Source organism: Zootoca vivipara, chromosome 12, assembly GCF_965207765.1.
Source record: "Zootoca vivipara chromosome 12, rZooViv2.hap1.1, whole genome shotgun sequence".
NCBI lineage: Eukaryota > Metazoa > Chordata > Lepidosauria > Squamata > Lacertidae > Zootoca > Zootoca vivipara.
Window position 1 is genome coordinate 2,015,205 of NC_142595.1, and position 19,783 is coordinate 2,034,987.

At 44.7% G+C, this 19,783-nt stretch overlaps 1 protein-coding gene across 2 annotated transcripts in view; it reads left to right on the top strand.

The window, feature by feature from the left end:
* Positions 1–93: 93 nt before the first annotated feature.
* The window catches only part of VWC2 (von Willebrand factor C domain containing 2), a 30,344-nt gene continuing 10,654 nt past the window's right edge, over positions 94–19,783 (top strand). Inside the window, exons 1-2 of one of the 2 annotated variants that reach the window (XM_035108703.3) lie at positions 94–727; positions 4,625–5,412. In XM_035108703.3, coding sequence (XP_034964594.2) covers positions 4,699–5,412 — 714 coding nt within the window. In that variant the 5' untranslated portion in view covers positions 94–727; positions 4,625–4,698. Of the gene's footprint in view, positions 728–1,072; positions 1,219–4,624; positions 5,413–19,783 lie in introns of those variants that run through there. The other variant, XM_088654982.1, reaches the window with a different exon arrangement.

Consider the following 19,783-nt stretch of genomic DNA (forward strand, 5'->3'; position numbering starts at 1 on the left):
TTCGAACGCGCGCTCTTCCTGCTGGGCTCGACGGATTCGAAGCTGCTGCCCTCCCAGCCGCCGCCGCCCCGTCTCCCCCCGAGCCTGCTCCGCGCGCCCTGCCGGGGCAGCCGATCCCGACGGAGCCCTTCCTTCCCTCGGCCCGTCTTGGCGGGCGGAGCGGGAAGCCGAGGGTGGGCTTCGCCTCAGGCGCCAACCCGCCTCCCGCCCCGCTGGCCGCTTCGCTCAGCCTCCGCTCCACCGCCTCCCGAGAGCCTCCTCTTCCAGCGGGCTGGGCGCAAACCAGGCGGGAAGCGGCCGGCTCCGCGCGGCGCCCTCGCCTCGGCCGCGGCTCGACTTGCGCCACACAAGCGCCCCCGCCCCGCCCGCGTCAGCCGCTCGCTCGCTCGCTGCGCGTCTGAGACTGAGGCGGCGGCGGCGGCGGCGTCTCGCCGGGCGGCAGCACCAAGGACGGAGGCTGCAAGGCGAGCCCCTCCGGACGAGGCTGAGGGAGGCGGCCGGAGCCAGGGAACCGCAGCGCGAAGACGCCCAGGGAGGAGTCCGGACCCGCGCCCGCCTCTCTGCGCCCGCGCCCAGGCGGAGGGGAGGCCAGGGCGGCGGCGGCGGCGGCGGCCCGTCCACCCGCTCATCTTCGTGGAGCAGCCGAGGGTGGGAGCGAGCAGCCCCGAGGAGAGCCGCCGCTGACGGGAAACGAAGGGCAGCTGCTCCTCGGGCTATGCGCGCAAAGGTAAACAACGCCGGGCGAGGTCCACCTGCTCCTCCTTCCCCTCACGAAAGGGAACTTTTGCCTGTTTGGGGAACAGGGAAGTTTCGCGGGGGGGGGGGGGCTGGGTCGTGTGTCGCGGCGTCGGCAGCCCCGATCAGCCTCTGCAGCCGAGAGCCTCGCGGCACCTTTTCGTTTTGCGGCAGCCGCCGCCGCCGCCGCCGCCGGACCAGCTCCCGGGCTACCGCCCCCTCCTTCCCCCGCCCGGGCTGGGTCCTCTCTGCAGCTGCAGCTGCAGCCCCGGCAGCCCCCCCTCCCGCCCCCGGTGGTGCTGCTGCCGCCCTTCGGCGCACTCCCCGCTCCTCCCTCGCTGCCCAAATGCGGCTCCTGGAAGTAGCGGCTTGCTTGGCTTGTTCCCGACATGCCCACCTGGAATTGGCTCGAAGATGGAGAAGCAAGCTGCATTTTGTTTCCCCGGAAGGAGCGGGGTTGTCTTCAAATAAGGCCATTACAGTGTGAGTGTGTTTGTTTGTCCGTCTGTCGGTGTGTACAAACCATCGCCTTTATAGCACACATTTTCCTCCAAAGAATCTTGGGAACTGTAGTTTACGCTTCAAAGAGCTACCACCCCAACCAGCCCCTGTACAGCCTCCAGGGGGCAGAGAGGGTTCTTTTCCTCAAATGTCTGCTGGTTATGTAGCCTCCCTGAACCCTGAGGTGTTCTCTTCATTTTATTATTGTCACTGTTTTGTCATTTTGTTTGGGACTTTTTGAAACATGAAATGTTCCTTGCAGTCTTCATTCTCCTGACAATCCCCGGGGAATTATTTCCCATTCTCAGAGAGGCCATTTCTTTGTGGCTGCATCCTGGGAATTGTAGTGTACCCCTCACAGAGCTGCAATTCTCAGCACCCTTAACAAACTACAGTCTTTATCTCTGTTTTTTTTTAATGTATTAGAATGTTTTGCCTTGTTTTTCAACTCAGAGGTTTTAGCAGGTTCCCAAGTGTCTGAACCCTGAACTGCTCCTCATTTTCTTCATGAAATTTTGAAACATGAAAAGTGCTTTACAGTCTTCATACTCCTTACCAACCTGGGGTATTATTTCTCAGATAGGGAAACTGAGGCTGAAGGTGAGTTGAGCTGTAAGATGCTAACTAAATTAGACAACAACAGTGCTAGAATTAGAAATGGGTTGGGAGCAGTGCTATTTTTCTAGAAAGAGAGGTACTCAGCAGGAGCGCCTCCCTCATTCTCTTACAAAAAAGCCCTGGTTGGGAGAGAGATCTCCATGGTCTACAGTTGAACATATTGGGTTTTTTTGCCATTCTTTAAGGGGCCTTTTGCATGTTTTGATCACCAGAAGTGAATGTGAAAAGATGGAGCAGACCCTTCGTAAGGGCGCCCGTTTCCAGGCATCTGAACAGATGAAGTAGGAGAGCTCAGGACACTCTAGTCTTTAAGATGTGCAAATGTAACTGATTTGTTCAAGTGAACTAAGGAGTCTCAAATCCAGCACTATCCATTACACCACGATGGTTCTTCATTTTATTTTTCATTCCTTTCCTTCTGGCTTCTCAACATCTGTGGAGTTTGCATTCTCCCCAAGATCATTTTAGTCCTTGGACTTAATGATCTTGCAGGCCCTCCCCACAGTCATCTGTGAGGCACCTAGTAAACATTTCTCCCCACTCACCATTCCATGCTTTACAATTGCTTCTGCATTCCCGATGTTGGACGGGGGGTGGTGAACAAAAAGCAGTATACAAACCCAGACAAAAATAAAACAAAGTTCTGAGCACGGTCATTTTTACATTTTATACTCTCTTAAATCATAGCACGATAATGATTACAGGATAAAATGGAGCTTGCCTCTGCTGCCCTGATGTGAATTTACTTGAATTATAAGCATTTTCTTGTAGAAAAGGATAATATGTTTAAAAATAAAAAAGTGAGCTTCTGTAGCCAGGTATACACTGTTTGTGTCTGCACATATGAGAATGAAGCGATGCTGTAGCAAGTTGCATTAGCCCTTGCATGCCCATGGTGACTCAGCTGCTGACATTTCTGCTGTGAACTTGGAAGGTGAGATCAGGTGTATTTACGTTTAAAAATAGAGGACCTGAGTGGAAATGGTGGGAGTATTAATTTATAACCAATCTTTAACCAATTGATTGATTGATTTATAAATAGGAACTGTATAGCCATACCTCGTGTTGCGTTAGGTTCATGTTGCATCTTTGCAGCTTGTGAACGCGGCAAACCTGGAAGTGTATACTTCAGGATTTCGTCGCATGCGCGGAAGTGCTGTATCACGCTCCGCGCTTGTGCAGAAGCGCCGCTCTAGTTTCAGACTTTTCGGGGTGCGAACAGCACCCCAGAACAGATCGTGTCCACAACTAGAGGTACCACTGTATGACTCAAGCTAAAGACCAGTCTAGTCCAGCATCCTGTTCTCATAGTGACCAACCATGGGCCTGTGGGAAGCCTATGTTGTAATTTTATCTTACAAACCACCCTTAGGTCTACAGGTGAAGGGTGGTGTACAAATTTAATAAATAATAATAACAATACAAGGGGGACCTGAATGCAAGAGTGCACTTCCCTCTGGTGATTCCCATCCGCTGGTACTCAGAGGCATAAGTGAACAAAGCCATGTGATAAGGAGCCACCAGTTGTTGTCTTCTCCTCCTCCATGGATTTGTCTGATCCTCTTTTAAAGCCATACAAGTTGGTGGCCTCCACTATATTTTGTGGGAGCAAGTTCAGTTGTTTTACTATTTGTTGTGTGAAGAAGTATTTTCATTGGCAAGCAACAGAAGAGGTTGCATGTTTTACATGCTAATTAATGTGGAAGGTAATTGATGACACATCTAGATTCACCTTTCTTTAATCCAGGGAACTTATTATTCGAGACTGCTGTTTCTAACTTACTTTAAATTATACACCACAGTTCTCTAATGAGAAACATTCTGTATATGAGAAAGAAAAATTAGGAAATTTTGTTGTACGGAATTCACATGCAAGTTTGGTTTTAGTTTGTTGAATTTAGCTTGTTGGACTGTGAGATTTTTCTCTGTGAGGGCTTTTATCATAAATCTAGATTATAATTTTGTTCCCTGGCAAGCAACTCTTCTACTCAGACTGAATGAAAAATTAGTGAAAATGCTGGCACACAAAGTCAGAATATGGAAATACATTGACAGATGCTTGTTATGTAGTCTGTTGTGATTTGAGGAGGTTCATTTCCTTCCATGGACATCCAGTTTAAACAAAGCCATCTGTGAAGTTTGTTCCCTCTTCAGAGTGTAAAAAATAAAGAAAGAAGGTTTAAAGCTATGCAAAGCTTATCTTATTTGGAGCTCTTCGTTGTATTTAATGCAGTAATATTTCCCTCTCCAGTCTTCAGCATCTGCCCCCGTTAATGTAATCTTTTTATAAATAGCATTTATTTTTGTATTTATATATTTATCCAGATGTTTTGGATTTTCATACGCATTATATTGATTTATCCTTTCTAATGATTTATGGTGAGCCCATGGTGCAGTGCGTCAGTGCGTTATTCAGAAGGTTGGTGGTTTGAGCCCACCCAGGGTTAGCTATGGGCAGGATTCCTGCATTGCAGGGGGTTGGACTAGATGACCCTCAGTGTCCTTCCCTGATCCTATGATATGATAAGATACCAAATCTCTGACCTATCTTTTAAAAATAAATACCGGTAAATATGCTAACTGTGCAGGTCATTTTTCAAGTATGCCAGACAAACCCATGGCTGTGTTGTAATTCGAAATCCCAGGTCCAAGACTTTTACTGGCATGCCTTGACTTTCTGTACATGACAGATAAAGGTGTATATATTCTGTTTGCAATGAACAAAAAAGGCATGCTGAAAACTGAGGTGTCTGAACTGCTCTCTTTCCAGGGACTGTGGCCTGATAGAGTGGTTCCCTTGGATGTGAATGAAGCGTGCCCTGCTCTTCTGGGATGCCTTAGGTGATGCCACGCTCTTCTGCGATGGCAATTGGGGCTCTCTCTGGCTCTCTCCTTGTGACTTGCTTCTTGATGGTTGCTCTCTGTTCCACTGCATCTTTCCCAAAACTGGCAAAAATTCAAGACAAGCAGGAGATGAGACCAAGCCAAGAAAAGCAGGATCACACATCAGCCCGGGAGAGCCAGAATCAGACAAGACCTGGGAAAATGAACGAAATGGGCAGGAGTGGGAGGGAAGAGGGCACCAGAGACTGGAAAAGCAAGGGCAGCAGAAATTATTCCAACAAGGAATCTTGGACTAAGCAAAAACAAGCTTTGAGTAGCCAGACAACAAGTGGCAAGTTTGGGAGTCTCCAAGCCCAAGGGCAAACGGAAGTTGTTCAGGAAGAGTTTCCAGCTGCTGAAGAGTCTTCCTTTTTGGATGTTGCTGGTGGTACCCCTGAGCCTCCAGAGGAATATGCTTATCCAGATTACCGTGGGAAAGGCTGTGTGGACGAAAGTGGCTTTGTTTATGCGATTGGGGAGAAGTTTACTCCAGGTCCCTCTGCATGCCCGTGCCTTTGCACTGAAGAGGGCCCTCTGTGTATTCAGCCCGAGTGCCCTGGACTCCACCCTCGCTGTATTCACGTGGACACTAGCCAGTGTTGCCCGCAGTGCAAAGAGAGGAAAAACTACTGTGAGTTCCGGGGCAAAACCTACCGAACACTGGAAGAATTCACGGTAAGGAGAAAGTGGTGCTGGGGGTAAGCAGAAAGCTGCTTGTTCTCCTGATGTTGCCCTCCTGTTGGCTTTTGTGTTCACAGAATGGTTTCTTTGAGACTGTTTCACATCCTTTCTTGCACTTTATAGTCCTCCAAAAATACAGGCTTTTACGTTAGACAAAAGCACGATATTTTAACAAGGAGGTTCTGATCATTCTTCAATTCCCTTGTTATATAATTTTCTAAAAACATCTGTAAAGCTCATAATGACAATTAAGTAATTTAATAATAGCTGGGATGTCCTGTGGATGTCTGTTGTATTTTAAGAATAATTTTATTGTTCCTGTATTTCATTAGTATTAAGGGGTTTTGTGGGGGGAAGGTGGAGAAATATTATTTGCGGTTAAGAACACAGCATTTCTGATTTGACTTTCTACATTTTCTCCTGTTTTTGCCTCTTCAAATGAGGATGTCAGAGTTATATAATCTTTCTGTCAGGTCTGTTAGTCTGTAGTCTAACACTAAGAGCCTATTTCAGGGAGCATCATATGGCTAGTTTAATAAGGGTTGGCATTTCTATCTGGTAAAACACTCTAATGAGGCAATATTTTCATTAACTTGGGAAATGTAATTAATCCTTGACAGAACACTGAAATGATTTGTACTTTAGGCTCAGTGACATGGTTGATTTCAGGGGAACTTGTTAAAAAAAAATACTGGGCGAGGTTCTCCCTGCTTATTGTTTGCAAGAGTTCTTAATTATCAGTATGTAGAGAACTGCACTTTATTGACATGCAACTTGGAAGGCATGTTTCTAGGGCTGAAATTATATGTGACATGCAGGGAGGTGGCATTTCTCCCAACTTCTTCTTTTAAAAACACAAGCTGCCATGGGAGAGTGCAGTCTCCAGCTAAGGACCAATGGGGGAAGGAACTGCTTAGCTCTTCTTTTTTTAGCAGAAAACCTCCGAAGGTGGAAAGAGTTGAAGTAACCTTTTCGGTCAGCAGAACAAACCAATTAACTATGCTTAAAGTTGACTTCTGAATTTTGACTTGCTTCGAATCCATTAACCATAGTTCTTGGTTCAAGCAAGGCTGGATTACCAGGAGGCAAGGCTGCAAGGGGCACAGATTCTGAGCTTCTTCTTTTTTTAAAAAAAGTGTAAGATGTGAATGTGTCGTCGTCCTTGAGCCTCTTCTGCTCAGCTTCCTCCTCCACTGCTACTACTTGCTGTTCTGATTCCCCATGAACTTGCTCCCGTTCCCTAACTCCTCAAAACCTCTCTCCTGGTTACTTCTTAACTTATTTGAAATATGTCTCATATAATTGGCAAGCATGAAACAATCCCCAAATAACTGAATTTTAAACATTAGCAGTCCTTACAAAAAGTCATACACTTCGTTTTAGTGGCCTGTCAGATTTAAAACATACATCTTCCCAAATGCACAAACACTGGGAGGCTTTCTAGAAATGTCCTTACTTGCTAAGCAACCTCTTGACAGCACATGGTGGTGTGGCAGTCGGTTGTTCTGACAAGATTTTAAGATTTTTCTGCAGTCGTGAAAAAGTTCTACCTGTTGCTTATGTCACACTCAGAATATGCTTTCTCCTTCTAAAACTGGGTTTTTGTCCTAGATGAGTTGTGGTCAGGAGTTGTGTTCCAGGGCACTCTATGAAAGTGAGGCCACCCAAGCCTTCAAAAGCAGAGACCCATGTTCATATCACCTAATATAGTTTAGAACAACATAAAATGTTCCGAAAAAAATATGTATTAAAGAAAAAAATTGAGACACTCCTTTGTGTTCTTCTGTCTATGGTATTAAGTCTGGCCAATGGTTGATAAGTGTTTCCAAGGCAACTGCAGAAAGAAAATTACCTAAATTTTAATGGAACATGAACAATTAGGGATTCCATTGAGTCATCCACAAAGACCTTGCAAAACGAGCCTCTGCCTATTACAGTACAAACCCTCCCATGAGATAATTAACCTCAAAAGAAAGAATATTCAAAGTATTTGCATGGAAAGTGGGGATGGGTGCAAATGTTACATAAATTTAGGGGTGCACAAGCCAACAACCCTGACATTAAATTTAGTTGGTTTCAGCTTCAAAGCCCTCAACCTTTAAATCAATGTGGTTTGGCTTTGAAAGCCATAAAACTTTAGACACATGACACACTCTCTCTTTCTCTTTCTCAATTGGCAGTTAAGGGAAAGCTCACATAAAGCTATAAACTGGAGCTACCGGTATAAGTTTTATACTGCCTGTCTCCACATTTTGCAAATAGCTTGCAAACACTCTGAACCCCCCTCCCACTCAGGTGTACTCAGAAAGGACCGGATTCTTTTGCAGAGAGTCAGTATATGCATCCATTACGAAAATGTGATTACCCTTCACCTTATACTCAGTAAAGGAATACACCAAAGGAATGAAGAAAGATTGGTTTATTACATAAAACTGAAAGAGACAGAGTACATAGATGCTGCTTCAGGGAGCAAAATTTGTGGGCAATAAATACAGTCACTAAGCATTTATACACCTTAATTATAGAGTGCAAAGAGAGAGTACCTAAGCCTGAAGAGTGCGTGCAACAATGTGCCACAGACCCACATTGAAAGAGAAGATAACGGGAGGGATCCAGTCCAGATCTAGAAGCAGACAGTGGAAAGCCAAGGATCAGAGATCTGTACCTCCTGTGAGAGTTAGGCTCCCCCCCTTCAGAATCCTATGCCAGGAAAGCAACAGGTTTCCTACCTGTTCCTTTGCTTATGATCTATCAAAGTGTAAGGTTGGTCCTTGAGAATATAGAACAAAAAGAGGATACCAGTGGAGATTGCGAGCAACCCAAGCTTTGAAAATCTGGGGTTTAAGTACAGTTTGGGGCCAAAGGTACTCTATGGAGAAGAGAGAGGGTTTCCTTAGTGAGTTCTTTCAACCATTGGTTATACGTGCTAGTTTACCATTCTGTTTACTAATGTATTTTGAAGTTGAGGGGGCGTGGTCTTTAATTTGGGAATACCATATGACCCATAGCTGTCAAGTTTTCCCTTTTCTCGCGAGGAAGCCTATTCAGCATAAGGGAATTTCCCTTAAAAAAAGGGAGAACTTGACAGCTATGATATGACCATACAGTTCCTGAATAAGAATGGCATCTTGAAAGGAACTTCATTGTCTGTGCAAAGTCTGTTTCCTACTTACATAAGGGTGTTAATTAAGTTTCCCGGTCAACACCAGATTATTATGCTGATCCTTTCAGTAAGCATTAAGGGTCAAGATGGTTGCTTGTACCTTCCAAGCTACCAGTAGGTCTTAGATAAGAGCTTGTACCTGGGTCACAGATAATTGATGAAGTGTATTTTTGTATTAAACTCATTCTAACTGCACTGATGGCATGATTCATAGAAATAAACAATGCCAAAAGCAGACAAGCACCCATCATTAAAAGGTAAAGGGTAAAGGGACCCCTGACCATTAGGTCCAGTCGTGACCGACTCTGGGGTTGCGGCGCTCATCTCGCGTTATTGGCCGAGGGAGCCGGCGTACAGCTTCCAGGTCATGTGGCCAGCATGACAAAGCCGCTTCTGGCAAACCAGAGCAGAACACGGAAAAGAGTAAGCAGTGTGGAAGTCTTTGGAAGGAAGTAGTATGCCATATGTTTTCATTTCAGGTGTTACCCAACAGACAGTTTCTGTGGGTGTTTGCAGTCCCCCAAAATAGATCTTTACTGTCCTACCAAGTTATAGTGGCCAAATCTAATGTTATTGCTGTCCCTTACATAGATCTCTTACATAACTTCCAGTACAGCTGCTGTTTTCTCCATATGTTTCTATTCACAAATCAATGACCCATCTAATTGCCTATTAGGTAGCCATCTGCCTGAAGGCTTATTCCAGGCATCCCCAAACTTCGGCCCTCCAGATGTTTTGCACTACATTTCCCATCTTCCCCGACCACTGGTCCTGTTAGCGAGGGATCATGGGAGTTGTAGGCCAAAACATCTGGAGGGCCGCAGTTTGGGGATGCCTGGGTTATTCGCTGTTTAGTACAGGGGTTTTCAACCAGTGAGCCATGGTCAGGCATGGGTGTAGCCAAGGAAGGAGAGGCCAGCTGCCCCCATCAGTAAAAATCAATGCAAATATGAGGTTCTGCTGCCCCAATGAAAGCCTGCCCCCAACAAAAATCCTGGCTATGCCCATGTGCCGTTGGCAACACTTGCCTCAATCCCTCTTTCTTTCCTTCCATCCCTCCTCTGATGCCCGCTTGCGTCTCCGCCTCACCAAGGCTTACATGGCTGTTTGTTGCAGCAGCCCTGGCTACAAGCTCCACGTGTGAATGGTGCCTCTGGGTTTGGCCATGAGGTGGCACTTGGCAGGAACTGAGGTGGCCTCAGAGTAAGCAAGTAAGCAGGTGAGGGAGCCCAGCCAGCCAGTTCACCAGCCATTGCTGTTGGGAATGGACAGACAAGTGGGAGACTGGGCAGGCAGGCAGTGCTGCACTGGCCTTTTTTTTTTTGCTTGCTGTGTGCAATGCCTACCTGGGAGCTGAGTGCCCTGTACCGAAGGGGAGCCTTTCCGCCATGCAGGTTCAGCGGGTGCCCTGCCCACTGGTGCCACTGGTGCCTCCCAAGGTGAGTAAGGTGCTGGCCTGACGTTCACCTTTGGCCAGTCTTTGTCGGGCCGGTAAGGTTGGGGGCATCCTTGTCCCAGGCCCCTGGGGGCAGTATGAGGAGGTACCTGTTTCGGGCAGGGTGGGGGGCGCAGCTCAGAGAGTAGGGCTAGCTGTGGTGGTTTCCCGGAGGACTCCCAAGGAGGGGGGAGAGGAGAGGAGGCTGAGGGAATACTCCACAAGGTGAGGGTGTTCGAAAAGGGGTGAGGGGCTGCTGTTTCTGCATTCAAGGGCTGCGCTTCTGAGGCTCAGAGCACATTTCCCTGCAGGGGAGCCGCAGGAAGAATGTAGTTGGTCAAGGGAGCCATGGACTTAAAAAGGTTGAAAACCTCTGGTGTAGGATGTGAATGATGAAAGGATACAAACAACATGGCTGTGCTCTCACCCCCCCACCCCCACCCCGTGATGATGGAGATGTGATGAGGCTTGCTCATCTGAACGCTATTATTTTTAAGTATATTGCAATGGTTGAACCTCATAAGTTTGAGGTGATGCTGAAAAGGGCACTTGTGGAAAATTTACTCCAACTTTATTATTATGCACAGCAGCACCCTGGTGAATGGTTTTGTTCTGTTTTTGTGATTTTCCTAAATATATTGTTCAATGTTTGAATTGCAATCCATGCACTGTTCTTCTGACCTGATCTTAGAGTGTGAACAAGTGTGAGTGACACACTTACTAGTCCTCAAGCATCCGGAAGCCACCAACACATGGTTCACAAACAACCCTGAGAGGTTGCATGGCAGGCTCCAGTTTTTAAACCATCACAAGGTCACACAGCAAGCTTCATGATTGCCTGTTTTTTTTTTTGCTGATGTCAAAGGATATAATCTTTACTAAAGACTGGTTATGGTTCCAAAGCATATCTTGTTTGGGAGTTTGTTAAATGAAGTAATTATACCTAGAGCTGACTCCCCTCCACAGGTTTTTGTATGTGTTGTGAACAGTAATATGGTGAGGACCACTAGAAAGGGGTGTGTGTGTGTGGAATTGGACTGCAACCCTGTATAGACTTAAAAAGGTAAAGGGACCCCTGACCATTAGGTCCAGTCGTGACTGTCTCTGGGGTTGCAGTGCTCATCTCGCGTTATTGGCCGAGGGAGCCGGTGTACAGCTTCCAGGTCATGTGGCCAGCATGGCAAAACTGCTTCTGGTGAACCAGAGCAGCACACGGAAACACCGTTTACCATCCCACTGTAGTGGTACCTATTTATCTACTTGCACTTTGACGTCCCTGTGTAGACACCCGCGTCCCTGGGACTTACCTGGGAGTAAATCCACCTGGACACAATTACTTCTGAGTAAACATGTACATAAGGGACGCGGATGGCACTGTGGGATAAACCACAAAGCCTAGGGCTTGCCGATCAGAAGGTCGGCCGGCAGTTTGAATCACCGCGATGGGGTGAGCTCCCGTTGCTCGGTCCCAGCTCCTTCCAACCTAGCAGTTCGAAAGCATGAAGTGCAAGTAGATAAATAGGTTCCGCTCCGGCAGGAAGGTAAACGGCGTTTCCATGCACTGCTCTGGTTCACCAGAAACAGCTTTGTCATGCTGGCCACATGATCCGGAAGCTGTACTCCGGCTCCCTCGGCCAGTAAAGCGAGATGAGCGCCGCAACCCCAGAGTCGTCCGTGACTGGACCTAATGGTCAGGGGTCCCTTTTCCTTTACCAAACATGTATATGATTGCATGCTCTTATAATTCTGGCTAGTAGGTCCCATGCACTTACCTCCTGTTTTATTGTGTATTTTAATTATGGATATTTGTATTTTAGTATTTGTATAGTTGGTTTTCATGCTGAACCATTAGAAGCCTATTTTGGCATTGAACAGTATACAAACAATAATAATGATTCCTAAAACCTCAAGAAATCTATACTGCAGCTGGATGCAGCGAATCTTTCATTCACCTTTATGTTCCAGCTTCCCTCATTACAATTATGGTTGGAGCCCTGCACACATTCAGTGTGTTCAGAGTTTTTGCTTCTGGCATCAGACTTCTAACCAACATTATTTTTGTCATTCCATTGACTGAATTTGCCACAGTACCAATGTGACAAATACACAAAGATGTTAGCATAAATGGAATAAAATAAAACCAATGTTGAAAGTGATCTTTTTCTGTTAATGATGTCGTAAAGACATTTTGTTGGACAGTGTTCTCGAAGCTACGAACATGAGTTTAACCAAACTGCGGGAGGCAGTGCAAGACAGGAGTGCCTGGCGTGCTATGGTCCATGGGGTCGCAAAGAGTCGGACACGACTAAATGACTAAACAACAACAACAAAGGCATTTTGTGCTCACATGGCAAATGTGTGAACTGCAGCAGAACTTCTGTTTGAGCTTTGGACTGCACTGGAACAGATTTCTCCCCCATCCCTAGCCTTTGGTGCATACCCACTCTCTTATTTGGATAATACTCATGGTGAACTAGTAACAAATTTGAATTTGGAAAGTTGCCCAGAGCATCTTAACGACACATAATTTCAGGAACATGAGTTAATTATGTAGATTACAGTGAAACAAATAGGTTGAGAAGCAATTAGTGCAACCCAAATGCAAAATCCACCAGGATTTCCCAGCTGAGTTGTGGCGACACTGGCATAAATCCTTCACCCCAGTTCAGCCGGTGGAAACTATGCCCACTTAAGTCCCTCCAAGGGGTGCTCTGAGGAAGTGGCAGCAGGAGGAGGATGGGGCAAGGAGAGTCTCGCACCTATTCTGAATCCTGTTCAGCTTGGTCATTGAAGGACCTAGGACCCAATCCTCTAAACTCAGGCTGACACTCACTTGCCCACTCAGCCAGCACTAGCCCCCTCCCAGGGGCTCCTCAATAGAGTTTAGGATAGGGGCACCTTACCATCATGTAAGTTGCACCAGTTTCCTATAATTAGGATTTGTATGTCTGAAATAGCAAGGATCATAGTGGGGTGTCATTAGTATTTGCAGTATTACTTTAAAAAAAGTATCCTCTTCATGCTAACATTAAATTGCTTTATACAATAGATAATTTCCACATACCGTATTGGCCTGAATATAAGCCTCATTTTCCCCCCAAATTCCAACCATGAAAAATTAAAGTGCGGCTTAAATTTGCGACCTTACAAAAATTGGCTTTTACGATATCACTGCTAAAACAGTAAAACAGAACAGGTGGGAGTGCCTGTGGAATTTTAAGCGAGCAGCTTATATTTGTGTATTGTCTTTTTTCTTTTTCCCCCTTGCATTTTCAAGGTGCGGCTTATATTCGAGTCTGGCTTATATTTGGGCAAGGCGAATCGCAAGTAGCCTACTGCCATTCCCCCCTCCCCCTTTTAGCTGGTGTGGAGCGAGCAGAGAACTGTCATTTGCAACAGCTAAATTGGCATCCTATGCAAGAAAGTGGAGCAAAGTTATAAAACCCGTCTAAACCCTTGTTATACTTTTTTGCCAGCATTATATTGGGCTGCTGGACAGAAGTACTTTGACTGTCCTTAGGATGTACTGTCCTTAGGATGCTTGTCCATGTGCTGCATGCGTGTTTCCCCCTCACGTTACTACTAAAAGCCATTGTTCCATTGTTAAAGGTAGGACTGGTTCTTGGGACTGAGCAGTGGAAAGTCTAATGCAGGGGAAGGCAACCTAAGGCCCGTGGGCCGGATGCGGCCCAATCGCCTTCTCAATTCGGCCCATGGACGGTCCGGGAATCAGTGTGTTTTTACATGAGTAGAATGTGTCTCTGGGTTATTTGTGGGGCATAGGAATTTGTTCATTTCCCCCCCAAAATATAGTCCAGCCCACCACATGGTCTGAGGGACTGTGGACCGGCTCACGGCTGAAAACGGTTGCTGACCTCTGGCCTAATGCTTGACTCCAGTGTTAGAAACTAGGATAGGGAAGCTTTCCGTTGCATGGCTCCTGGAACCTACATTATGGGCGCAAAAACAGAAAGTCTAGTTTCCATTTTGTCCTTTTCACAAAAGTTACTCGTGTTGCATCGAGGGAAATGGCATTTCCCTGCAGAAGCCGCAGTGATCTTTACTACTGTGGAGTTGGGCAGGGAGGCATTTCCCCTCCCGTGCCATCAGCGCCAGTGGTGGCAAATTTATTATTGAGTCTCAGTTGCGATACATGGTGACAAAATTTCCTGAAATGCTCGCATTCTGACAGTCCTGTTGCAAAATGCGCCTGGTGCCTGGCTAATTTCAAATGCTGCTTGACCCTATGTAATGCTGCTATTTCATTTCTAAGCATAGTTTAGAAATTATGTTCTATTCAGGTCAGCAATACTTATTTGCAAGCTAAAGTGTCCATGACTGAGGTATAGAACTGTAGTTCTCCGCTTCTTTTCCTCACTAAATTGTTCTATTCTTAGTTGGAACACTAAGTTGGATATGAACTCTTGAGAGATTATCTCCTAGACATCTCCTAGACTTCTATTTTCAGCCTTCCTCCAAGTAAGACTTGTTCAGAAGGCCATTAGAAAATGGTTATGATGACTAGAAGTGCTGAGCTTTTTGCAGTGTTGATAAAGCAGTGGGGCAGGAGTGCCTTCACTTTTTGAAACCTGCCATTCTGTTCCCTGCAGGCGACACACATGTGCATAAAAGAGTTTGGTTCCTTTCCCTTTTTTAATTTCAATTTTTATTAGTTTTCCATAAAGCCAAGATACACAGAGTCAAGCACAAAACATTTTGTTTCATATAAACAAAACAGAACAGAAAATTTAAACTGGATTTCAAGAAGACATGGTAATATTGTCAATTTTGGCAATACAGAACGGTAGGTTATACCAGTTAAACAGAGAAGTAATACTTGGTTGTTACCAATAACTTAATTACATTTGTGCATTTTTAGTTATATCCGTTAGTTACAGACCCCTTACATCTGTTTTCCAATATAAACTAAAGAACATATGGGAAAAAGAAGGAAGCAGAGGAGAAGAATTAACCAGCTATAGACTCCACCATATTATAAACTCTAGGCAACTCTATTCCATGTGCTTCATCATTTGTGTCATCAATAAAATCAAATGACTTAAGAACATCTCCTATTATTTAACATGAGAAAATGAACTGATTCTTTTTCCCTGTAGCTTTTAGGGGAAAGAAGAAATGCACTGGCATTTGGTCAAGGAACATTCATGCCTTAGGTAGTCCTCTAGGGGCAGACTTAATGTTGCTTTAGCTTCACCTTCAGTTACAAATTATTCCCCAAAAGTGTTATTGTCAAGAACTGTTTGAAAAGTGATGAAAATCTAGGCCACGTATGACTAGACTGTGCAGTGTATTTATGAACATTTATGCAAGAAGGCCTTTTGTTCACGTAAAGCTGTAACCGTGTCTTTATTAATTAGTGCCGGCATTCTGTCATCCTTCTAAGCCATGCTCCCTCACATGTGTCCTTATGCATCGCAGTGCATTTCCGCTGCAGTTGTCAAGAGTGAACTGTGCAGGGGAAACACCTGGCCATTGCACCTCCATATCAGGGTGTTTATTCACACAATTTGAGCAGCTGCTAGCTTACTTTTCCTGCAGTTCTAATACGGAGCTACAAAGGATTTAAAATCAGGTTTAATGTGAGAAAGAGCTGGAAGATTATTGAGAGCAAATAATTCCATTAACTCCATAGGAGTGCACAACTAGACACCAGAATACAACAGGGCAACTTTTAATAGTCATTTTCAGCAAACACAAAGATAATCTTTAGAACCAAAACACAAAGATAATCTTTAGAACCAATCTTCCAGAACATGGACTCCAGTTTATCATAGTTAATCCTCACCCCCGCCCTGCCAGCCCCTTAAACTTCAATCTGCTGATGAAGGGCAGGCAGAGTATGGAGGAAGAATGGGTCAAAATCCACTTCTACCAGTGGTAGAATCTATAATCTAGATATAACACACATCGGGGCCATCTCCAAAGTGGTATTTGTGAAGAAAAGTATTGAAAAAGGCCACACAGTGCAGTCAAAGGCATTTAAGGGTACAAACCAGGGGATTTCTGTTTTGTCAACTGTGGTGTATATTTAATACCCTCTGGATGGAGGAAACCATCTTTCTACTTGAAACAAATCCTACTTGGTCCAGATGAAATGCATGCCACAAGTACAGCTGTGAATATTTTCTGGTCCTGCTGAAGGAGGGAGATGGGGCAATAAGACTCCAGCAAGGGAGGGCTCTCTCAGGCTTAAGTATCAGAATCATCCACTTCCCCAACTAGGAATCAGGAATGGCATCTCATTGCATGATGTTATTAACAAGAACAGACAACTGCAAGACAAAAGACATCCTTCAAACACATGTTTGGATCACTCAGAAGTCCCACCTGGGCCTGGTGACTTGCAACTTTTAAGCTTTCTAATTATGGCCTGTTTCCTTCTTAGAAATTATTTGAGAAAGAGCTTCCCTGAAGAGGCTGAAAGGTGCAAAATAGGGACAGAGTGAGTCCAAAGATATGTTGTAATTTGTGCAACATCTGGATGGGTGGGGAGGTATATATCTACATAATACTTCAGATTTGTTGGTGCTGACCTTTAATGGCCTTGGCTCTGTATACCTGATGGAGCATCTCCACCCCCATCGTTCAGCCCGGACACTGAAGATCTGATCTGAGGGCCTTGTAGCAGTTCCCTCAATGCGAGAAATGAGGCTACAGGGAACCAGGTAGAGGGCCTTCTTGGTGGTGATGCCCACCCTGTAGAACGCCCTCCTATGTTAAGGAGATGAGTAACTATATAACCTAGAGAAGACATCTGAAGGCAGCCCTGTATAGGGAAGCTTTATAATGTGTGATGCTTTATTATGTTTTTATGTACGTTGGAAGCCGCCACCCAGAGTGGCTGGGACAACCCAGTCAGATGGGCTGGGTACAAACAATAAAACAACAATTCACAAATACTTTCCTAAACCTGAGATCCAGAAAGGTCATTCACTGATAAGATCTTTACTCTTTAAACACATTAGCCAATAATTTGGAATTCTTGCTTCTAAAATTTGTAGTATTCTTTATTAACATAAATAAAAGACTTAGCAATCATTGAATTCCAAAGCTTCCAAGTATGCACCCGTTAGATTAACAATATTTGAGGTCCCTTGGAGAACTAGTGTGCTTGTGTTTCCATTCCAATTCCAGGATATCGGTGGTTAATTGGGTTTTGATACAGGATGAGGTTTTATTTATTTATTTAATAGATTTGTCTGTAGGGGCTCCACAAAGGACCACCACCATAGCATCCTAGACTACTGGGTAAAGGTAATGGTAAAGGTAAAGGGACCCCTGACCATTAGGTCCAGTCGTGACCGACTCTGGGGTTGCGGCACTCATCTCACTTTACTGGCCGAGGGAGCCGGCCACCGTGTGGTCATGTGGCCACCGTGACAAAGCCGCTTCTGGCGAACCAGAGCAGTGCACGGAAATGCCGTTTACCTTCCCGCTGTAGCGGTACCTAGTTACTTACGGTACTTGCACTTTGACTACTGGGTATGTCAGACCAAATATTGTAAGAGAGAATCGCTGATGGGTTAGAGTGGTATTTGAAGTGAGCAAGGTGGAATTAAAGTGCCATGTTGGAGAACACACAGCAGAACTATATAAGGTCTTTGTCTCCCAAAGTCCCTTTGAGGAAAATGTATCAGGTCTTTTTTTTTCCTTCAGGTCTTTCATACTATGAATCACAGTATCCTTCTGGATATGTTGTCCAGGCTATGTGGCTGTATTTCCCCTCTTACTTAGGATGGATGTTTCCAGAAAGGGGGCTGGAAGATTACTGCTTGACCCTGGGCAGTAATTTAGGAGGAGCTCCACAGATATCTAGTCTTTCTCTTGTGTTGTTGAACATTCATCCAGAAATTTGGCCCAGGGTTTAGCTAGTATTTACTGTAGTATATGACATCAGGCTTTATATCTATTTTTTTCATTAGACTGTGCTTGTCCTTGACCAGTAATGGCCTGGATAAGATGGAAAGGAGATTCTGACTAAACACCATGGAGAACTTTCTGACAATAAGAACTGTTTGACAGTGGTATGGACTCCCTCAGAAGGGACAGATTGATGACCACTTATCAGGTGTGCTTTAGTTGAGATGATTCTATTCTTGCATTGCAGGGGGTTGGACCCTTGGGGTCCCTTCCAACTCTACCGTTCTATGATTCTATGCATAAATGGAGTCTTAGCCCAGACAAGATGGAGGTACTGTTGATTGTTGATTCATCCACTCAGGGGAATATTCTGGATGGGGCTGCACTTTCCCTAAACCAGGTCCCCAGTCTGGGCACGCTTATTAATCCAGCACTGTTTTTTGAGGCTCAACTGTGGTCAAAGCACCTTTAAAGAGCTTCAGCTTGACTTAGAAATATATTTATTATTAGCCAAGCATGCTCACGGGGCAGTTTACAGGAATATAAGGTGATCTAAAATGTAATATACAAGAGCCATAGCTGCCAAGTTATCCCTTTTTTTAAGGGATTTTCCCTTATGCTGAATAGGCTTCCTCACGAGAAAAGGGAAAACTTGGCAGCTATGACAAGAGCATCAAAACCAATGTTTATTAAATACACTTATTACCGTGTTTCTCATATTATAAGACATGTCTTATATTTATTTTTTCCTCAAAAAAACACACTATGGCTTATTTTCAAGGGATGTCTTATTTTTTTCCTCCTCCTTCTGCCGTGGCCGGCATTGCTGCTACGCCTATCACTATGTCTTATTTTCGGGGTATGGCTTATATTCCTTGAATGCTTAAAAATCCTGCTATGGCTTATTTTATGGGTATGTCTTAAAATATGAGAAACAGGGTACATAACTAGAAGCTTCATAGAAATAGCAAAAAAGTGAGCATCTAACAAAAATACTGGTGCTAGGCAGAGCTGGTGCTAGACAGACACCCTTCAGTGTCTGAAGGTCATTCCACAGACATGGAGCCACTACTGAAAAGGCCCTTCCATGGGACCCCACATCTTTTATAGCACAGGGAGCACAAGGAGCCCTAATCTGCTGATCTTAATGTATGGGCAGGTTGGCATGGGAGAATGAGATCTTAACATACTACAATGTGTTATGTGTGGTGTTTTCTTTAAAAAGAACAGTCTGGAAACTGCCACAAGATGATTAATTGCAATGAACAGCTTGACCATATTAAGTCTGCACTTTTTAATCTGCACTGGTTCCCAGTCTATTTCCAGGTCTTGCCCTCCTTCTTTGAAGTCTCACATACAAGAGCCAAAGCCAGTTGGTGAGTCTTAGTTTGCAACTTGTGAGTTTCCTAAATATGTGATTATTTTTAATTCTGGAAGTGCTGTTCCAATCACTGTTTTTATTTCTGACATAATTGTTCTGCTCAGGTTTCTGTTACTATATTAGGCTACTTATAAGGACTTCTCTGTTGAAATGCGTCTGTCTTATGTTGTCATATATGGTTATGATTTGGCCTCTTGCCGGTATTTTATTGCCATTGTTTATTCATTTGTGTAGCTGAAGCCAAAACAAGATACACACAAACAAAATAAAGTATGTTGCGCAGTTAAAATAACAATTTAAAATAGGCATTCTGTCAAATAGAAATTTGCACCACTGAAGAATTTAACTTAGCACCCTCACAAATTTTTCTCCTTAAAATTGCTGCTCTGAAGGCAAAACAACCTGCCTTTTCAGAAATGTCAGAGAACGGGTCTCCTAATAGAAAGTTAACCAAGCACTGAATTGATCTGTCAGTGCAGATATTTAAGTCTTTGAACATGGCTGC